The sequence below is a fragment of the Leuciscus leuciscus genome (assembly GCF_965113295.1).
Source record: "Leuciscus leuciscus genome assembly, chromosome: 9".
Taxonomy (NCBI): Eukaryota; Metazoa; Chordata; class Actinopteri; order Cypriniformes; family Leuciscidae; genus Leuciscus; species Leuciscus leuciscus.
Genome location: NC_138733.1, coordinates 37,155,523 through 37,177,950, shown reverse-complemented (window position 1 = coordinate 37,177,950; position 22,428 = coordinate 37,155,523). Strand labels below are relative to the sequence as shown.

The 22,428-nt window shown below is 39.6% G+C and overlaps 1 protein-coding gene and 1 long non-coding RNA gene across 7 annotated transcripts in view; one reads left to right on the top strand and one right to left on the bottom strand.

Annotated features, from left to right (window-relative positions):
• LOC309506814 overlaps window positions 1–22,428 on the bottom strand; it is a 360,589-nt gene that overhangs the window by 141,508 nt on the left and 196,653 nt on the right. The window lies entirely within an intron of this gene.
• The window catches only part of LOC309506744 (cyclin-dependent kinase-like 1), a 115,668-nt gene that overhangs the window by 45,915 nt on the left and 47,325 nt on the right, over window positions 1–22,428 (top strand). The window contains exon 9 of one of the 6 annotated variants that reach the window (XM_082180692.1): window positions 10,933–14,199. The exons of the other annotated variants lie outside the window; for them this stretch is intronic. Coding sequence (XP_082036818.1) covers window positions 10,933–11,118 — 186 coding nt within the window. The 3' untranslated portion in view covers window positions 11,119–14,199. Of the gene's footprint in view, window positions 1–10,932; window positions 14,200–22,428 lie in introns of those variants that run through there. 6 annotated transcript variants of the gene reach the window in all.

The window sequence follows — 22,428 nt, the reverse complement described above, 5'->3', positions numbered from 1 at the left end:
CCAAAATTAACTAAAACATGAGTTTTTATTCTTTTTAAACAACTATTATTTTTATAAATGTTATTTAGTGTAATTATAAATAAATCTAGTGTTAGGTGGACGGAGACTCGGCTTCACACACTACTCATTCATGTTACTACCGTCGATGAGTGATGTTTTCATTTCATTTCATTTATTTATTCTCTTTTCATGGAAATGCAACACGAAATGCCACAACAACAATCCAACAAACACAACAAAAATACATTCCATGACAAGATGTAAATGTACGATGTGCGAATGTACGAACACTAAACCATTGCATTTTAACTTTATATAGTGTTTTTAAAAAGTTTTAAATGTATTTGGAAAACAAAACTTTTCTTTAATTAAAAACAACTCACTGAGCTGTTACCCAATGCATTGCTTCACGTTTTAAAAGTTCAAAGCACATCGGTTTTAACATTTTACAAATGTATGAACCAGGGGCGATTCTAGGATTTTCATTTTAGGGGGGCTCAGCCCCCAATGAGGGTATGATTTAAAAAAAAAAAAAAAAAGTTAGTTTATGGTCTAATGCTCATTATTAACTAGTTTCATTCATTCATCCAGTAACATGCATATGGCACGGTTTTATAATCACTGAGGTAGTTAGGGGGGTTCGGGGGCATGCTTCCCCGAGAAAATTTTTATTTCTCTGATCTACATAAAATTATGTGCATTTTAAGATGTTTTGAAGGCCAAAAAAATTGGATAATAGCTTAAAAACCATGTGCGGGCAGCTGTTTTTTTCTCACCTCATCAGCATCACACTCTTTTTCTCTTTGTTTTTATCTTGCTCTGTCTTTTCCCCTCCTAAAGCTGAGCTTTGACTGATATAGGCTTTTCATTTTTGTCTGTCAGTGAAGAAAGTAAACATAGGGTCAACTGATTTTTCAGACAAAGCTACCAGGAAAGCTAGGTAACTAAGTCCATCTACAATGAAATATAAATTATTTTATTTTTTAAGCTTTTTAGCCTTCATAATCAACAATACGGTTGGTTATTCATCAAGTCACCCCGTGAAAATTTATTTAATTTCAAATAATTTAACTAACCAGCTAATATTCATTAAGAATATAGACAAAACATGTATTAATGTAATTGTCTATTGGCAATATGATTAATCTGTTCTATATTTATTTATATTTATTAAAAATAACATGAATTATCAATTTGCCACTTCAATAAATCAAGTACTTAAAAGAAAATCACAAATCCCTTTACTCTACTCTTACTCTATGTATCATGATACACTCCTCCTGATTCATTATTACTTAACTATATTTATTAATACAAAACAAAATAACTCCACATGATGTTTCGCTCTCTGGGCCATCTAGTGCTTTCAGACAATGATGTGTCTTTAATCATTTCTGTGCATGGCTGCATAATGTAATGCCGAAATACATAATAATATGTTTTAAATTTTAAAAAGTAAATTAAAATAAATCATGATCGTTTTCTAAAGTATGTTTTCATGGGTGTTAATCGCTTCATTTTTGTTGGAAGAAAAAACAACTATCACACTGTGATAAGGGCTGAAGGTGAACGCAGCGAAACGTATTGGTATTGGATGAGAAACCGAACCGTCCTGTGTTGCTCCCAATGCTCCAGTAACATTACATTATGTAAACTGCAATGCATTTATGACAAAGAACTGCACCGATGCAGATGTAATATCATAGCAATCTATCAATAAATGCACTCACGACACACCTTGTACTCTCTGATGTTCGCTCTGCTCGGCGCCCCTGCAGATTGAAAAATGCGCTAAATCCAAGCAGACTCAGATAAGGGGAGGAGCCGAAACTTGCCGCAGCTTGCCGCAAGTTTTTTTAAAGGGGACTGAAGCGATCAAAAATGTATTAATCAAATATTTTTTAGGGGGGCTGGGCAGAAGTTTAGGGGGGCTGAAGCCCCCCTAAAAAGGGCCTAGTGACGCCCCTGGTATGAACCAGCCCCCCTAAAAAATATTTGATTAATACATTTTTGATCGCTTCAGTCCCCTTTAAAAAAACTTGCGGCAAGCTGCGGCAAGTTTCGGCTCCTCCCCTTATCTGAGTCTGCTTGGATTTAGCGCATTTTTCAATCTGCAGGGGCGCCGAGCAGAGCGAACATCAGAGAGTACAAGGTGTGTCGTGAGTGCATTTATTGATAGATTGCTATGATATTACATCTGCATCGGTGCAGTTCTTTGTCATAAATGCATTGCAGTTTACATAATGTAATGTTACTGGAGCATTGGGAGCAACACAGGACGGTTCGGTTTCTCATCCAATACCAATACGTTTCGCTGCGTTCACCTTCAGCCCTTATCACAGTGTGATAGTTGTTTTTTCTTCCAACAAAAATGAAGCGATTAACACCCATGAAAACATACTTTAGAAAACGATCATGATTTATTTTAATTTACTTTTTAAAATTTAAAACATATTATTATGTATTTCGGCATTACATTATGCAGCCATGCACAGAAATGATTAAAGACACATCATTGTCTGAAAGCACTAGATGGCCCAGAGAGCGAAACATCATGTGGAGTTATTTTGTTTTGTATTAATAAATATAGTTAAGTAATAATGAATCAGGAGGAGTGTATCATGATACATAGAGTAAGAGTAGAGTAAAGGGATTTGTGATTTTCTTTTAAGTACTTGATTTATTGAAGTGGCAAATTGATAATTCATGTTATTTTTAATAAATATAAATAAATATAGAACAGATTAATCATATTGCCAATAGACAATTACATTAATACATGTTTTGTCTATATTCTTAATGAATATTAGCTGGTTAGTTAAATTATTTGAAATTAAATAAATTTTCACGGGGTGACTTGATGAATAACCAACCGTATTGTTGATTATGAAGGCTAAAAAGCTTAAAAAATAAAATAATTTATATTTCATTGTAGATGGACTTAGTTACCTAGCTTTCCTGGTAGCTTTGTCTGAAAAATCAGTTGACCCTATGTTTACTTTCTTCACTGACAGACAAAAATGAAAAGCCTATATCAGTCAAAGCTCAGCTTTAGGAGGGGAAAAGACAGAGCAAGATAAAAACAAAGAGAAAAAGAGTGTGATGCTGATGAGGTGAGAAAAAAACAGCTGCCCGCACATGGTTTTTAAGCTATTATCCAATTTTTTTGGCCTTCAAAACATCTTAAAATGCACATAATTTTATGTAGATCAGAGAAATAAAAATTTTCTCGGGGAAGCATGCCCCCGAACCCCCCTAACTACCTCACATTCGGTACCTCAGTGATTATAAAACCGTGCCATATGCATGTTACTGGATGAATGAATGAAACTAGTTAATAATGAGCATTAGACCATAAACTAACTTTTTTTTTTTTTTTTTAAATCATACCCTCATTGGGGGCTGAGCCCCCCTAAAATGAAAATCCTAGAATCGCCCCTGATGAACGCTAAAGACATGTGTATTTTAAATGTATAGGCCTACAACGTTTTAATTCCTTTAAACATTATGTAATTGTGAACGTACAACTTTTCTTCAAATGTATGTTAGAAAATAGAACTATTTGCTTGATATCATTTTAATACATGTTGTTAGATGTTTTAATTCTTAAAGTAACACTATGTAACTTTTCAACCTTCATAATATATTTCCAAGATCCTTGTGATGGTACATCGACTTACAATAGGTTGAATGACACGTCTGCCATAGCCTGACAGGGTCTGTATCGCTTTTACTGGCACTATGTAACTTCGGTGTTCGGGTAGTAACCAGATCACAAAAAGAACTACAAAATTCGACTGCTTTACGGCATACGTCACTTCCCCCACCACTTCGTCAAATTTGGACGTGAGAGGCCAACCAGCGTTTGTTTTCGGCTTTCGTGCGTATGTTTTTGTCATGGGGGCTGTTTACACCTGGCCACTTTATGCGTTTTCTCAGATCGGATAGCTATCCGATCGTGAAAAGTCCAGGTTTAAATGCCCTCCGAAATGCATTTGAAACGGATTTGAATCCGATCCCTCAAACCACTTCAGGAGGAGATCTGAGACGCATTCCAGACGAAACTGGACAAGTGTAAATGCATATGGTTGTTGGAACCACATATGTAAATTGTACTCCTCCCAAAAATGCAAAAAAAAATTAATTAACAAAAGTGTGAGAGCGTGTTATAGGTTATATGTTATATCCAGATATGACGACGCGCTGGAACACGCATCACCGCAGATGAGCAACTGCATCAAGCCAACGTGCAAACTATCGCAAATCAAAGTGAAAGTAAGTCGCAGACGCTTAACACACAATCTTCATCATTAAAAGTAAAGAAACTAAATTATCTTACCAGGCTTACTGCTCTCTCTTATTGCGGTGACGTGCACTCCATTAAATCTGCATATAGCGCGAGAATTGAAGATCGAATTTAAATCCGTTTCGCAAAAATACATTTATGTGACAGTAAATGGAATCGTTTTGATAAATCAGATAGCTATGCCTCACGAATTAGTTTGCCAGCTGAACTCAGGTGTTGTGAGGTGTATTTATCACGTAAGTTAGTCCTGTACGACGCTGTTGACGTTGATTCCTGCGATTATCATGAGAACAGCTTTCAATATCTCACATAATTATCAGGACATAAATAAGCCTAACGTAGAGGTTGTATAGTGTAAACGAGCACAATTTGCAAACTATTATGATAAATTGCAATAATCATGTCTAATGACATCATAACGGCCAATGTTATGAAATAATGCGACGTACATTTAACTTAATTGATGTTATCTGGCATTTTGTAATGTTTACATTCCAATAAAAAAAACACAAATTAAATTATACAGTAGGCCTAGACTATAGACTATTTACTTGTGATTTAACTGCAATCATGTAAAAACGTTATAATATAGGCTAATATATTTACGACAGTGCAAGTATTCCACAGCGACTCTAGGGGTCGCTGTTTGACAAAAACACAATTTCTACTTAGTGTGGCTTTAAACATATTTGCAATTCAAACTTTTTTAACATTTTACAAATGTGTGTTTTCCAGCCCTTGTATTTTAACTTCAAATGTGGGCCGTGGGGAATTTTCCACATTGGAGGGCTCAGTCCAAAAGTGGGGTGGGTGGGGTGGAGTGGAGTGGGCGTTTGTAGGGAAGGGGATGTGGGAATTCACACGGGCCAGCCTCAGAAATAGGTCACGAGCATTCATGTAGCCTACATCCATTCCAAAATCACTGCAAAGTTGATATAAAAATTGATATAATCCGCGAGAAATCGGGTTCTTGTAGCCGTGGTTAATCCAGCCCCCTCTGCTATGAAAACCGGTTCACTTCCATCATCTTTTCAAATATCTCCATACTCCTGTATAAAATAAAATCCAATCCCTTTCCGCAAAAAAACAAATCGGGATCCTCTGTTGTATTCGTTGTGAAACGCTCGTCGTTATCCATTAGCCAATCTGACTTCACGATTGTTTTTGTCAAAATCATATGTAGCCTACACGCACGTCCTCCAGACAAGTGAAAAGTAGGCTATTTCACTTGCGCTCCGCCGGCTCATGGAGAAATCACGTTAAACAGGGTCCATGTTTATTCCGCGGCACTAAGGTCAAATCCTCCATAGCTTCATCAATGTTTCTTTCAGGTGTTTTGGGGTCTGACATAGCCATCGCAGTTAATCTGATTTGCAAAAAACCACAAGTAGTATTTCGCTCTAAGTTTGCGCTCCTTTTTAAACAGCTCATGTGACTTCCACACTGTGGGAGGGGTTTCCCCCGACAGTGACGTCATTTTTAGGGACTTCCAGCTTTGAGAGGGGTGTGTTAGGGGGTGTGGTCTGAGCCACTCACTACACACTGTTTCAGTGGTCATTTAAGTTCGGACAGCAAAGTGACCGGTCGCTTTTTCTATTTGGGAGCTGAAAAGACACTGTTGTTTTTTCCCACGGAACACCTGTTGTGGGTGGGATAGGGGGGCGGGGTTTGCGTGGGTCTCTGCACAGGCCTCACAGAGTTTCAATCCTGACAAATCTCCGGACTGAATGGACGTTCTTTAACACTGTTCCAGCACTAGGAAACACTTATATATCTTTTAAACTCTGAGTCCTTTAACAATGGTATGTAAAACGTAAGGCTTTTTAAACAGTGTTTGTGTTTTATGTAACAGTTTTACAAATCAACATTTTAAAATAACACTAACTCATTTTTAATAACTCTTTTTAGAGAAAATGCTATTTTAACTTATTTCATTGACGTTTTAAAAGTGATGAATGTATATCTGTCTTCTTTAATAAATAAAAAACACTGATCTCACACTCTGACTTTTTTGTCTTTATTGTACATTTCTTAAAAAGTTTTAAGAAATTTTCCCACGGTTCAGATGTTCAACCCCCAAGGAGGCGTGGCACAAGTCCGATTTTCCCACGGTGTACGTACAGCCCATAAGTGGGAGGAGCTAGCGTGGGAATATTCTCACGGTCAAAAGGGGGGCGGGGCTTAGGGGTCATAAATCAATCAAAAGTGACACATAGTATACCTCTATACTCTCTCTTAAAATCATTAGGATTCATAAAAATTAAGGTAATTAACCCAGGGTTACCAGGGAGTAACAGAAAAAAGAATGTGATTAATTTAATAACGTAATAATGTGAAGACCTTTGAAAACTATTTAAAAGAAATAAATTTATAGAAGGAAATATTACTTTTAAAAAGAAAGAAACAACCTCCTAGATGATTTCTATCAATGAATTTTTTTTGAGTGAAATTAAAAACTTTTTTTGCATTAATTATGAATGACATTGAGATGTTGCCAATTGAGTAAAACGCACATTCAACTTATAAATATCACAGTGTATGGTGACATTTATATGCTCTATTAGCTTTAGAATATTGCTAAAGAGTTTACAGAGTTTATTTTTGATTAAAATGGAGCAAGAAAAGGAATAAAGAGGACGAGATACACCTCTCTGGAGTTTAGCGATCTCCTTGGTAAGTAAGTTTGATTTATTAATTGTTATTAATTATGTTGTTATTAGTGTGTAAGAGGACAGCAAAATAAATTAAATCTATGGGAAAGGTTAATATATGAAATAAATGTTAGCTAATGCTGTATTTGGTAAATAACTGCAAACTATGTGATCAATTATGTGACGAGAAGGGGTCAGTCATATATAGGGCCCTATCTTGCACCCAGCGCAATTGACTTTGTACACTGATGCATGTATCATTCCTATTTAAGCTACTTCAGACCAACCCATTGTAGCAAATTAGCTCTATGAAATATTAATAATCAATAATAACTGGTTATAATTGATTATGAATATTTGGATCAGTTAATATAATTAACTTACTGTCGTAAATTAATATTACAATCAATTAACCTGTCTGTCCCGTGAACACTCAGGATTAATTGTTTATTAACTCTAAGAAATGTACATTTCCGGGGCATGGGAAATGTCTTTCTTAATTTACAGTACTACTAAGAGCAGTAGCAAAAATCTTAAATGATTAGTGACTCCAGTTATGAGCTTGAGACACGGACAACTTTCCGTGTGACATGAACAAGATTTTATTAACTAGTCTAAACACTTAACCTACTCTAAAATACACACACATACATGCATACAGTTTACCAGGGGAAAGAGAGCTGAAGCAGAATACAGGAAAGCAAGAAGTTATAGCATTGTTTGAAATTCAGCAGATCAACAGCCTTGAGCAAACCATCAGTTTAGTTCTAACACGCCCTTCCTTAAAAGGGGTAAGGATACTTAATGTATCAAATAATGAGACTAAGTTTGATACTTGCATGTCTCGCCCATTTGAATTAAACTGTCCTGATGCAAACTGTTGAGGCTCCAGTTGATCTTTGCTGATGTGGTCTGGATGAGAGAGAGAACCAGTGGTAGTCAGAGACTCAGAGTATCTTTGGTGAATGGAAAGACAAGGCCGCAGCCTGGCACAAGCTTGGTTGGTCCTTAGAAGTTTCTAGTTCAGCATCATCTTCACGTCAGCATTTCAGAAAGGGACTAAGCGAGAGCTAAGAGCTGATCAGTGACTTTAAAGCGTGAAGATGGCACAACCTCTGGAGCTGTGTGAGCCAATGAGAAGATTTCCCTTTGGAGGGAAATTTTTACGACCTATTGTCCCTTTGAACATGCAATTTGATTGGATGTTTAACACAAGAATCTTTAAGATGCTTATAATACTAATGCGTCACAAAGTTAGCAGAATGTAATGTAAATTAACAAAACGGGGATGAAGATTGGAGTTTATAGAAACCAAAAATGCCACACATTTGATTTGGTTAACCATATTATCCAAAGTCTGAAATATTAACCCAATAGAGTTTACAAGAATTCAAAAGACAACCACATTAAAGGAAAATCATGAGATCGGAAAATTAGATACATGTTTACACATTTCTCAAATGGTTATATAGAATATATAGAATTAACAGGGTTTATTTCTCCTTCTCAGTGAGAATTAAGTAAGAGTCGCAGCTTCCTGGACATTCTTTTGGATCGTAAAATCCTCTTTCAGTCTCAGTGTGTCCTGTAACAAGACACCGCATTCTGCCAGTGTGTTAGCTTCATTTGGGATGTTAGTTTTTGGGGGAAGTTTCACAGGCATTTGTTGGGAGAGTGAGTTTGCTGGATTATTCATTAAATAAATGAATAATTTGTGTGTGTCTGATTGGTCCAGACGCTACACCATTTTAGATTTGCGTCGGGCGCAAGAGTCATTTATCCCACCGGTATAATAGCAACAGCGCCCGAGACCCGCCCACAAAGTTACTTGCATTTTGCGCTCGATACTTGTGTTTCAGATCGTTAAAATAGGGCCCATTATGTGTGTTAGTTGAAAAAAATAATCACAGACATTGCATATATAAAGAAAATATTCTTTATTTGAAGAATACATGTATGTATATTCAAGATATTCAAGTTCTTTTTAAAATGTATGATATACGATGAATAATTTACTTTCATGAGTTAAAAGCTTCATTGTATGTTTTTACAATGAAGATATTGATGATTATTTTGTGACCTTGTCTGTTCAAGGTCAGTTTTTTTTCCGTTTTTTTTCTGTGAAGCTGGTAATGCTGTTTGTGGAGTTGTTTAATCATCCTCTGCTGAGATCTTGAGAGTTTTAACATATTCTATCTTCAGTTGATTTCAACTAAGGCTGTGGCTGGAAGTCAGTTGTAGTTTTTGTGTTTCTCTTTCCTTCAGTGATTCTGCTTGTTAACAATAGGTGTTCATCACTAATGCTCAATCATCACTTAATTAATCACTTAATTATACAATTATTATACAATTATCGTGCAGGGATCTAGAAATGTTCTATAACTCATTCAGTTTGAGTTCTGTTTCAGTCATTGTGTCCACATAACTTTCGGTACTATTTGAGTGCACTGAACTCAATTTGATTTAGTACATACAACTGTTAGGTTTTACAGTGTGGGCGGGAGATAGTGAAAACTTGATCCAGAAAGACTTGTCCACATAGTCCTTTTACATTTTTCAGTGGTCTCCTGTGGAAACGCTGTGACGTCAGTCGCCATTTTCATTTCTTCTGACTCAATCTCTGCTGCAGCCACTTCAAGAAACTCAGCCTCTGCTGCTGCCGCTGCAAACTCCTTTTTATGCTTTAGTGATAACAGTTCAGATTCCAGTTTAGCCTTTTCTAGCAGTACCTCAGCCTCTCTTTCCACAAAGTTTGTACATGCTCTCAGTGCTTCTGCTTTAGCTCGTGCTTTGGTTGCTGCCATACTTGCTGTGGACGATCTTGAACTCTTGGAAGATGCAGATATCACCGATCTGGTTTCCAGTTGACTGAGGGAGACATGCTATATGGTCAGCTGTTGCTCTTCAGCTTTCTCTTTGACATCCATCTTGAGTCAGTTGTGATGGGTGGAATAATTGGATAGCTGTCCTTCTCAGAAGTGTTGTCTTCTGCCCGTCGTGATGTTGATTTTTTACTATTTTGTGCTACATTTGTCGTCTACATCAAACGCACATGGCACCCTTTAGCGTCAATATGAGACGCACAGAGCTTTGTTCGGTTATGGGTAGGTTTAGGTCTGGGGTAGGTTTAGGGTTAGACCGCTAGGAGGCGCCTTCTGGCCCATATCTATCTGCGTCTCATATTGACGCTAAAGGGTGCCATGTGCGTTTGATGTAGACGAAATGTCAAAAGCGTCAGTATATGACGACTTGGGATGAGATCGGGCTGGTATACAGATAGCTAAACATTTTATCAAGTAATGAAGAGGCTTCAATGACCACTCAGATGAAGTAATTTTCTTTCTTTACTTGACTTTCTTGAGTGCAATCATGTTGTTTCTCTCAGTCTGTTACATTATTTTGTGAAACTGAAAATGAAACAAAAAGACTTATTTAAATATAAATCAACAAAATACAATGACTCTTTACAATGTTTACATTAACATCAGTAAATTACAGTAGTTGTTACGTGATCACATAGCGATCTTTTGAAATGTCTGTATAATGCATGTGGAACTCTTAACATGCTTCTTATATATACATTTTGACAAAGTATATACAAAATGCATAAGTAATGTATATACAATAATAAGTGATAAACTTACAAGCAAAGCTTCTCTCGGGCTTTAAACCACAAACTGGAAACAGATGCAGGAAGCACACAATCTCTCTGCTGCTCAGAATTGCAAAATGGCAGCTGTGCTTTGCATGATTGTTGCTATGAAGCATAACAAATAATGTTTTTCCAATGGTAATTTAACTAAACCTATGGCAAACAGCTCCATCTAGCAGAGAGGAATGATTAACGTTAGACATGAAATAATACCCTTGCTGGGTGTTGAATGCAAGAAAACTCAAAACCTGTCCAAGGAGAATGAGATGAATACTGTACCTAATAGTGCGGGAATTAACTATCCTTTAGCCACATGGTTGCAGGGCCCAGCTCTGACAATGGATATGATGGATCCTCCTGGTGTGCAAAGAGTCATGGTTGAGCACTTTGTGAGGACAAGTGATGTAACAGCCCAGCATACCTCCCTGCATCTCAGATGTTTCTCAGGTAACTGGTTTTCAGGTTCTATCTGTTTCAGACTTGTCTCATACAAGAAGAATCATAGATAGCTTCCACCTGCTGCTGATGTAACCAAACACGTTAGTCCACAGTCATCGCCCTCAGTGTATTTAGAGTTTCTGGAGTGGAGGATGGGGAAGAGTTGTTGGTAAAGTTTATGACTATGCTACAAAATCAGGCAGAAAAGCCTTCCAGCTACCTGCATCGATTACAGGTGATGTTAAGCACAACGGACAGGAGAGGTGGCATTGCAGAGAGCAAGCGTGACCGCTGCTTGTTGAAGCAGTTCTGTCGCGGGTGCTGGTATAACGGCTTAATCGCCTAATCTGCGGAGCAGACTCCATGAAAAAGCAAACATCAGAAATATCAGATGCCTTACTTGCCTCCATCCAGACATTGACTCACCAGAGGTGCCAGCCCACTTTGTTCCAAAGCAGTGAATGTGACTTTGCTGAAAAAGGAATTGACTGAACTACAAGCGCAGGTTCAAGCTTGGAAGCTGCGGTTTCTCAAAAGGTCCAGAACAGTAGCTCAGAGGCTGAGGAAATTGCTGGACTAATGCGATAGGTTTCAGATTGAAAAGCTCAATTAACCGTCAATTAACAGAAACATCAGCCAAGAAGAACATCTAGGTTTAGGAGTCCTTCTGCAAATGTCACAACCCAAGCTAACTTGGTAGAAAGAAAGTCAGTAGTGGTGGATTGACCTCAGCTCGACCTCAGGCTACTGCTTTCATTGCAGAGAGGACAGACATGTTGCCGTAAATTGTGAAAACGATCCAAATCCCTCCAAAGTAGAAGGCAAACAACATTAGCTGAGGGAGAAACAGGCTCAGTGGGATTTGAAAAATCAAGTTGCAGCCACACAGTTAAACTACAAGCAGTCTCTGTAGCAGGACGTACAGAAACTGGGGCAAGACCCACATGCCCTAACAAACCTAAAAGAGTGTTCAACAAATGTTGTTAAGAAGTGATGCAGAAAAAGTTACCAAGAAGGATTGGTTGGAATGAAATTCCAGCAGGTCCTTACCCATCTGAAGGAATATGGCTTGAAACTCTCGCCTGAAAATTTGTCATTATTTCAGACATCAGTGCGATATTTGGGACATATTGTTTCTCAAAACTGACCCAGCGAAAATTGAGACCTTTAAAACCTGGCCAAGGCCACAGACTCTCAAGGAACTGAAATCGTTCTTGGGATTTGCCGGGTATTATAGGAGGTTCGTTCAGGACTTTTTAAAATAGTCAAGCCACTCAACAACCTTACGGCTGGATACTCCCCAATTCGGAAAAGAAGGAGATGTAAAGACGTAAACCGTCATTACTATGATCCAAAAGAAAAGCTGTGAGACAGATGGGATGCTTGTGAGACAATTGTGGATAAATTAACAACTGCTCCAGTTTTGGGATACGCTGATCCTAGATTGCCCTATATTACATACTAACGCCAGCACTACAGGCTTAGGCGCCGCATTGTATGAGGAGCAGGAAGGACAGTTGAGAAGTTCTTGCTTATGCTAGTCGAGGATTAACTAAGAGTGAAGCCAGATATCCTGCCCATAAACTTCTGTCCCTCAAGTGGGCGTTTACCACCAAGTACAGCGACTATTTGTACAGGGATGAATTTACTGCTGTAACTGACAGTAAATCCTTAGCTTACTGTACATCCTGACTTCTACCAAATTGGACTCCACTAGTTATAGATGGCTGTCTGGGTTATCAGTGTATAACTTCAAAATCCAAAACCAGGATGCCGATGGGTTGTCCAGGTGTCCAAACGGTCAGCTGTTGAATGATCTGGAGTCTAAAAAAGAACAAGAGAGAATTAAACAGTTCACTCTGAATCATTTAGCTGAAACTGATAAAGTTCTGTCTGTGATCCTGCCAGAAGCAGTGAAGGCTGTGTGTAAGAAACATCAGTTTAGCCAATCACACGATGGGTATCGTTCTGTTATGATGACATTAGCAGAGTCCTTGACAATGGATGCAGGTGCAGTACCTCAAGGATTCCAACAAGAATATGACCATAGTTTACCAGTGATCTTTCACCTCTCTGGGGAAGATTTAGCAGACCGGCAACGAACAGATCCTGAGTTGGAAGAGGTCCTGGAATACCTGGAGTCTGGTGAAAAAAACCTTGGTAGGAAGAACTAATCACCTAAAATGACTATGTGGATGAGTGTGGAATAAATATGTGGATTCAGTGCAGGAAGCCAGGGCGGCACCGGTATTGCAATGGGCCAGGGCAGATCCGACAGTTCAGGGGTCCAGGGTGGCGCTGACAGTTCAGGGGCCAAGGAGACATGGCCTCTGAGGCCTTAATCAGGTACCTACTAACCCCCCTCTGGCGTGGCGGTGGCCATCTTGGCCAAGGGCTTACATGTTGTAGCTGATGTGTGTGCTGCCCACAAAATAGATGTTTAACAAAAAAAAGAAAACAATAACAAATAAAATCACACAAAATAGATGTGGCCACTACGATCAGCGCTGCATCTTCCAGAGCTGACTCAGGCGCGGCGGCCATCTTTTCCGAAGACACAGGCACAGCAGGCATGAACAGTCTCTGGCTGGGCAGGCTTCACGTGAATAATCTCTGGCTGGGCAGGCTTAACGTGAAGAAGCTCGGGCTCAGCAGGCCTGACGTTAAGAAGCTCAGGCTTGGCAGTCATGACGTGAAGAAGCTCAGGCTCGGCAGGACTAACATAAAGAAGCTCAGGCTCAGCAGCGACCATGATGGGATGAGGCTCTGGCGTGACTGCGCTGGTGAGCGGTGTGAGCACTGGAGTTGCCAACATTAGAGTGGACATGACGTGAAGTGGCTCAGGCTTATGGGATACCGTGAGCTTGCGGGGCTCCTCATCCGCAAAGCCTACAGTAAATGACGAGTCGCTCAATTAAAAGGGCACAGTCAATGTATTGAGGCAGAGTGTAGTGAGGGGTATTGCCAGGCATGCGGTAATAAATACGATCATCCAGTCCTTCAAGACATCGTCACCAAAGTCTATCCCTGACTTTGCACTTGGATCCTGCTTCCTCCTCTGCTTCAACCAAAACGTAACACTAACATTAGCGTAGATGCCATTCTTCTTATGATGTAACGAGTACATCAGGTGTTATAGGAAGTGTCCCCGGTTCCGGCTGACCTAATTTATGCAGCCTAATAATAATTTAACTGATTTGAATAATAGAAATGTATTATGAATATATTAATATTAATATAATTATATTAATATATAATATTATTAATATTAATAGAAATGTCACATGGCTGCAAGACAGCAAGGCAGACCGGGATGTATGTATGTATATTCAAGATATTCAAGTTCTGTGATTAATTTACTTTCATGAGTTAAAAGCTTTATTTTATGTTTTTACAATGAAGAAATTGATGATTATTTTGTGACCTTGTCTGTTCAAGGTCTGGGGTTTTTTTTTGTTCTGTCCCTTTCCAAGTTCGATTGATGCCCTTTGCCTGATGTGAAGATGTTCTGGAGCCTGTATTCTGGATTTGTCAAACTAATTTTCTTTGAGTCTGTTTACTGTTGTTGTGGCATCTTTCTCGGCAGCGAATCTATTCTTCTGAGACGTTGGTCCACAGATTGGCATTATAACATTTAGGCAAGTTATTGGCCAAAAATTATGCACTACAAAACATTTAATGATCTTTTGGAATTTTTGGAATATATTAAACTCATGGATCAAATAAAAATGAATGTGAACTGCAAGTCAACCTATTGAACCATTTACACAGATTTTAATCTGAGTCCTAAAAGGATTTCTTATCCTGTGCCTCCCTCTGGTGGTCAACATTAGTATTTTAGCCTTCATCTCTGTCATTCCCATTGTTATAAATGGATGATAAATGGCTTTTAGAAATTGCTGTAAGCAATTACCCTAGCATCAGAAATTCAGGAAAGTTGGCATGTTTTCAAGATCTGTGAAGTTTGGACATTGAGTTCATAAGAAGTAGGCCAATTAGTAATTATGGGTAACACCCACAAAAAATGTCATCCTAATCTCCACAACAATTAAATAAATCCCCCAAAAATGTAAACTTTTTCTCAGGGGCATCTTGGGATATGAATTACCAGTTTGAGTTAAGATTAGGATTTTTCAAAATGGTGGTGAAGTTTTCATTTGGAAATGTATACACATGATCAAATGATTCAGGGTTACTGAAAGAAACAAAAGAGAGATGAATTTTGATTTTAACCATTTTAGTTTCAGGGTTATTACAAAAATGGTGTTTAGGTGTAAATTAATCACTTAAGTCTAAACTGCTAATCATTTAAGCCACAGTATTTTTCAGTATTTTTCCACAATTAAGTTTTAATAGTATTTTCTTGCCATGACCTTGGGGGAGGGAACATTACTAGGGGGCTAGCACACTTACTAGACCGTCTCATTCTATCGTTCAATGCTGAGGAGGATTCTAGCCTACAAGCCTCAGAAGGACTGGGCTAAGATGGACACCGCCTCACTAGGATGCAGCCTTCCGTTTGAGAAGCACCCAAATAGCAAATTTGCAAAAGCAAAAAAAAAAATTGCGGAAGTGAAAACACAGGTAGACTGGAAGCTACTAATATGAGCACTTGATCACATAATTCAGTGGGGAAATGAATAATGATAATTAATCAAATCATAACATCTTAGCCCTAGAGAGCGCATCCACTAGGTTTTCCCAGGTTTTTGAATAGATGACAAGTACGCATCGCAATTCAGCACTCCTGTCAAAATTATTTAATTGAATAAGTATATAGTCTGTTTGCCCTGCATGTTTCATAGCAAAGTGCGCACTTTGCTCACGTGATCAGCTCGTGATCCAATGTTTTCCGTGTCTCAGAATGGCTCAGTTCAGAGTGAATGAATGTAGAGAACTCCAACTCTGCATGTGCTGTGAGTTTAGTTAAAGGGTGCTCCGATCAGGATTTTTGGGGCCGATTACGATCACTGCAAGCAGTATTGGCCAATACCGATCACCGATACCAATCACTGAAATAAATATTAGGCCAACTATTCATAACAACAACAATGTATTTTGAAGTATTAAAGTAAGTATCATGAATTGACAACTCATTATTTATTGTCAAGCAATATGTGCAACATAAATCATTTATTTCAAGAGAGGGAATGGTATAAGTTTACTGATTATAACTGAATTCAACCAGCCTGAAAAACAAGGTTTTACTGAAGCATAACTGTCAGTAGATATAACCTGATTAGGCATTGGTAAAATTACTTAAGTTTGATATAATCTTTTTTTGCTTTATATGATGAAATGTCTTTTCCACCTTGATGTAAATACACTCAGAAATAATTCCTAACCTTTATTTAATTAAAAGAAATTTCTGTACACAGTTTATTTAATTTTTTTTATTTAATGTTAAACTAACATTGTTTTTTATCATTATATGCATAATGCACTCTAAAAACTGCTGGGTTGTGTTAACCCAATTTTGGGTCAAATATGGTCTCACCCAACGTTGGGTTAAAAATTAAATTTAAAAATGGACAAACCCAGCCGTTGGTTTACAGTTTTAATGTAACCAATGCAATTTGTCCATTTTTAAATTGCATTTTTGTCCATTTTTGATTTTGTCCAAAATGCAATTTGTCCATTTTTAAATTGCATTTTTTAACCCAACGTTGGGTGAGACCATATTTGACCCAAAATTGGGTTAACACAACCCAGCAGTTTTTAGAGTTTGTATTTAATGACCCATTAAGTTAAGACAGGTGTCAGTTCAGATTATAATAGTTTTGAGTGAGTGCCCACATTCTAAGCACGGGCGCTTACTCTTCAGCACAATGGTAAATACAAAATTCAGTAACCAAATAACTCTAAGTGTCCAACATAACTGAACATTAACATAAACTACCAACATCTTTCCCTTCACTGAAAAACACATAAAATAACACTTAATACCTAAATTTACTCTCCTAATTCAGTTCCTTGCAAAGCATGCTGGGAACAACAGATTCACTGCCCAGGGCTGCATTTAGCATCGTAAACCTAAGTAGATTGTAGATTAGCAGCAATTGTTCTACGATCAATTTAGGCTTACGGTGCTTCTTGGGCTACGTTTACACGTGGATGGCTATTTTCATAAACGGACATTTCACCCCTCTTCGTTTTCAAAAATAACATTGTGCACACGAACCTGTGTATATGCTGTCAAGAGCATGCCAAACCTGTAGGTGGCAGTGTAACGAGAAGCTCAAGCCCACCTTAGCCAATCAGAATCCCGAAAATAGTCACATTCTGTGACGTCGCTGCCTAAAACTCAGTTTTTCTCAGTTTACATGCAAACGAAGATTTTCAAAATCTCCACTCTGACCGGAGTTTTTAGAAAGAATCGGTTTCATTGGCGAATCCTCCGTTTGCGTGTGAAAGAAGGGCGCAAATGAAGGGAAATGTCACCGTTTTTCAAAATAACCATGTACGTGTAAACGGGGCCTTGGAAACGTAGCCCTTGGCAGTGGATCTGAAGTTTCTAGTATGCTTTGACACAAATATTGATTTTGATCTTGATTCGGCATCAACCCATATGTAAATAGCCTACTGTACGTAAGGGGGAAAAACATCTTTTGATGAATACAGTTTGCCTTTTTTAGCACTATTTTAAACTTTTCTTGGGTTGATTTCAATGCATTCATTAATATTTACTAGTGTGTGCTTATACGAGTATCATTGTAATATATTAGGATGTACGTGTTTAACTCTTTTAAATTTCACATTTAAAAAATCTAGAATTTGATCATCTAAATATTTATTCAAATGTGAAACCTAAAAATAAGTAAACAGTTACGAGCAACTAGACTATGTATAAAGAGCCACACAGGCTCCTAGTGGGGAAACAATGGCATTACAATTGAAAATTATAATTTTTCCGGCCACAAATTGACTTTTTGCATTGGAATTTAAAACCCTTTTCTCAATTTTAACCTTAAATATTACACAATATAAATATTTGCGGGGAAATAATATTTTAAGTGGTCATTAATGGACAATAATTATTGCACAAATAGTATTTAGTAACAAAAGATCTCCTCAAAATATTAAATATTATTGAACTAAAATATAGAACTTTTATTTAATTGAAAAATAGTTGAGGTGTATGGTCATATTTGATCACCAAGGAGTATGTTAGGAATACTTGAGGGTTAAATACAAAAACAACATTAACATTAATGTTGCCTCTCCATCACTCTCCCAAATAAAATGATACTGTAAATGTCGTCTACGTAATAATCAATGCACAGATCGCACACTATGCTGTAATGTTTACCAAAAATTACCTGCAAATACCTGTATAGTGAAGCTGTTGTCAATCCTGCTTAAAGCCATTCAAATGTATTGACAGCTCTGCTTTGGTTGGAACTATTGAGAGCTTTATGCTTTACCAAGTATTGAGGTCTCTGTACCCAGATAGCAACATTGTTTCGGCTTAGATCCGGCCGACATCTGGCACTTGTGGAAAGCGGATCTGGCCCACATGCAGCGTGGAATGATGGCACTTGGGCGGACCGCTCCTGTTTGACAGATCTGGGCCACAAGCAGGCCATAGCAATGCCACATGTCAGCCAAGAGCAAAGAAATAAACCAGAACTGGACCTTATCTGAGCCACAAAGTCTGTGTATATTAAATATGGAGTCATTTCAGCCTTAATCATCATCATCATCGGCAGTCCGTCGTGTATCGACGATGACTGTCTGTATTGGAGGCTATTGTAGGCAGGCTCTCATGTGGGCTAGAAGGCCTGCTCTCGATCTACAGCAGCGATGGAATTTGCTACAGACAAAGTCTTTTGCTGCAGTGGAATAGTGCCGCCTCTCATGGGCTTTCTCATATTCTTTCTGATGTTTTTTCTCAACAGCTGCGACTGCTGTTTTCAATCTGCACTCCCATTTCTCACGCTGCAGGGCCTGTTCCTCCCAGCTTTCCGGGGAGATCCCGGTGTTCCTCATATGCCTTTTCAGGGCATCTTTGAAACGCAGTTTTTGACCACCACGGCTTCTTTTGCCCTCTTTTAGCTCTGCGTAAAAAACTGCTTTGGGCAATCGGCTGTCACTCATCCGGCGCACATGTCCAGCCCATCGCAGTTGTGATGATGTAATAAGGGCTTCAACACTGACACAGCCAGCTTGTTGGATTACCTCTACATCTGGGATTCGATCCTGCCATCTGATGTGTAAGATGGCCCGTAGATGACGTAGCTGAACTCGTGTAAGTATTTTGATATGCCTGCTGTAGAGCGTTAAACACTCGGTGGCATAGAGCAGGCAAGGAAGTACAGCAGCAATGTAGACTTTCACTTTTGTGCTGTACGAGATGTCGTGACAGCTCCAGAGGCGCTTCTCGAGAGAGCCAAAAGCCTTGGTAGCAGACTGAATTCTCCTCTCAACTTCCAGATCTGAGGAGTTTGTGTAGGTCACTGTACTGCCAAGGTATGTGAAGGCCTTGACAGATTTCAGGGGCTCTCCATGCACCGTCACTGGCTGTGGCTCTCTCATATTTTTGGAGCACATTGGTGGTGATTGATACAAAAGTTCGGTCTTAGAGATGTTAATGTTCAGTCCGAACAGATCTGCTGCCCACGAAAGCCGGTCTACTATATGTTGCATGTCTTCAGCGTTGCTAGCCACGAGAGCAGAATCATCTGCATAGAGCAGCTCCCGTATGCATAGTTCTCTGGTCTTGGTGGTTGCTCTAAATTGGGCTAAGTTGAAAAACTTGCCATCTGTCCTAGTGCGAATAAAGATCCCCTTGTGCAGATCAAGGCCCATTGAATCTAGCACAGCTGTGAGGTATAGCAAGAAAAGCGTGGGTGCAAGCACACATCCCTGTTTCACACCATGGTTAACTTCAAATGCTTCATTGGATTCCCCACCAATGAAGACTTGTCCTTTCATCCCTGTGTGAAACTGCTTGATGATGTTAACAAGCTTCTCGGGGCATCCATAGATCTGTAAGACTTTCCAAAGAGTTTCTCGATCGAACGTGTCGAAAGCCTTTGAAAAATCTACGAACACCACAAAGAGAGACTGATGTTGCTCCACTGCTTTCTCCTGTAGCTGCCGTAGAGTAAATAATAATAATAATAACACATTTTATTTATTTGGCGCCTTTCTGGACACTCAAGGTCGCCTAAAAATCGTAATCATTGGTAGATCTCCCCGACCTAAAGCCGCATTGACTCTCTGGTAAGACTTGCTCGGCGATGTTCTTGAGCCGACTGAGTATAATTTTAGCCAGAACTTTGCCTGTTATGGCTAACAAGTAAATGCCTCTGTAATTTCCACAGTCTGCTCGGTCTCCCTTTCTCTTGTAGATTGACAATCAGTGCATCCTTGAACTCCTGAGGTACACACTCATGAACAAGGCAGCTGTTAAAAAGTTTCAGGAGCTCCTCTCTGAGTACTCTTCCTCCTTTCTTGAGCACCTTTGAGGGGATTCCATCTAGACCTGGTGCTCTGTGGCTTGCTGTGGCCTTTAGGGCTTTCTCAAGCTCTTCCATAGTGATCTCATAGCAGAGGTCATCACGACTCTGGTGTCCCTTTAGCCATTTACAGGCATCTGGTTCAGCGGATCCTTGCTGATTAAGCAGATTACAGAAATGCTCTTTCCATCTACTCTGAATCTCATGTAGTTCAGTGATGAGTTTTCCTCCTCCTGCTGACTTGACAGGTACCACTGCATTGCTCCTTGGACCATGGATGGCCTTTAGTCCTGTAAACAATCCATGATAGTCATGGTTGTCAGCCATGCTTTGCAGTTTTTCTGCCTGCCTACTCCACCAGTCGTTCTTTATTCGCCTCACCTCTCTCTGTACTTTGGCCTTGATCTCAGCAAAATCAGCCCTACTCCCATTAGAGTTTTCCTGCAGATGTCGCAGGAGGTGCTTTTCATCCAGCAGGAGTCCTACGCTGTGGGTGACCTAAGGTCATTTCTGCTGCAGAATAGACTGCCTTCTTCAGTGCTTGCCATTGTTCTTCAATGTCCTCTGATCCTACTGTTTTGACTTTTGCACCATTTACTGCAGATGACACAGTTTCAGCCAGTCTTCTGCAGTGCTCTTCATTTGCAAGCTTTCCAAGGTCAAGTTTTTTAGGGGTTGTGCCATTAGTTTTTCTCCTTGGCGCGCTTATCTTGTGTCTAATCTGACACCTCACAAGGTAATGGTCAGTAGAACACTCCGCCCCACGCATGACCTTGGTGCACATGATCTCATGAATCCCACTCCTACGGGTAACAATGTAGTCTAACAGATGGTAGTGTCAAGAGCGTGGGTGTTTCCATGTGAAGAAGTTCTTACTGTATCTGGCTGGCTGAAGAAGGTATTCGTGAGACATAGCTCTTGTTGAGCACAGAAGTGAAGCAGGAGGTCTCCGTTGGTGTTCTTTTTACCTTTGCCAAACTTTCCAATGATTCCAGCATAGGTTTCACAGTCACTTCCCACCCTTGTGTCACGGGTGACAGATTACTCAAAGCGGAACGTTTGATGCGAGCCAGAGTTTCCGGGAGGGAAGACTTACAGTGGGGGACCCGAGGAGTCTCCGGTTCCGGGTGTAGCGGCAGATGACGGGGCTCATCAACAGTTATTAGAAACCGGTGCGGGATAAGAATGGGGAGGGGGCGCTATGATTGGAACACGCGCTGATGGAAGAGAGGATAAAAAGGCAGTACATCGCCCCAGTGGGGGGTGGAAGTCCGGTTGAGTTTTTTTTGACGGGGAAGCAGATGTGACGAGCGACAGGAAGCCGGGCAAAGAGTACACTTCGCAGGCCGGAGTTTAACGGGAGAGTGGAGAGCAAGTCGCCGGCAGATAAAGATAAGTGGTTTTAGGAATTGGATTATAGCGCAATTGATGCTGGTGGCGAACGTCTGGAAGGGAATGACGTTGAAACGGACATCTTGGATGAGCTTGCTATTCTAGAACGTGTTTGATGCTTTACCATTGATTTCCACCGAGTTTCCAGCACGAGTTGCAGACGGAGCCCCACGCCAGAGCCTTAATTCTGTGAGTGCAGTGATTTGCAGTGCCTTTCATGCCTTTTCACGTGTGATTGTTTGTGAAGATTGTAACAGAACACGAGTGTGGGGGTGTTTGCCGAGGCAGCGGGGGACCTGGATCACCAATACGTCGATTCCCTCGGGTATCATCAATGAAGAGAAAGTTCTCTGTGGTAAAGCATCGATTAGCCTACTCTAATATTAACCTCTTCTCTGCCTGAGCCCTGTGAGTGTACAGCTGTGCTGGTGAAATACTATTAACCTCTTCTCTGCCTGAGCCCTGTGAGTGTACAGCGACGCTGGTGAGATACGTAACCTCTTCTCTGCCTGAGCCCTGTGAGTGTAC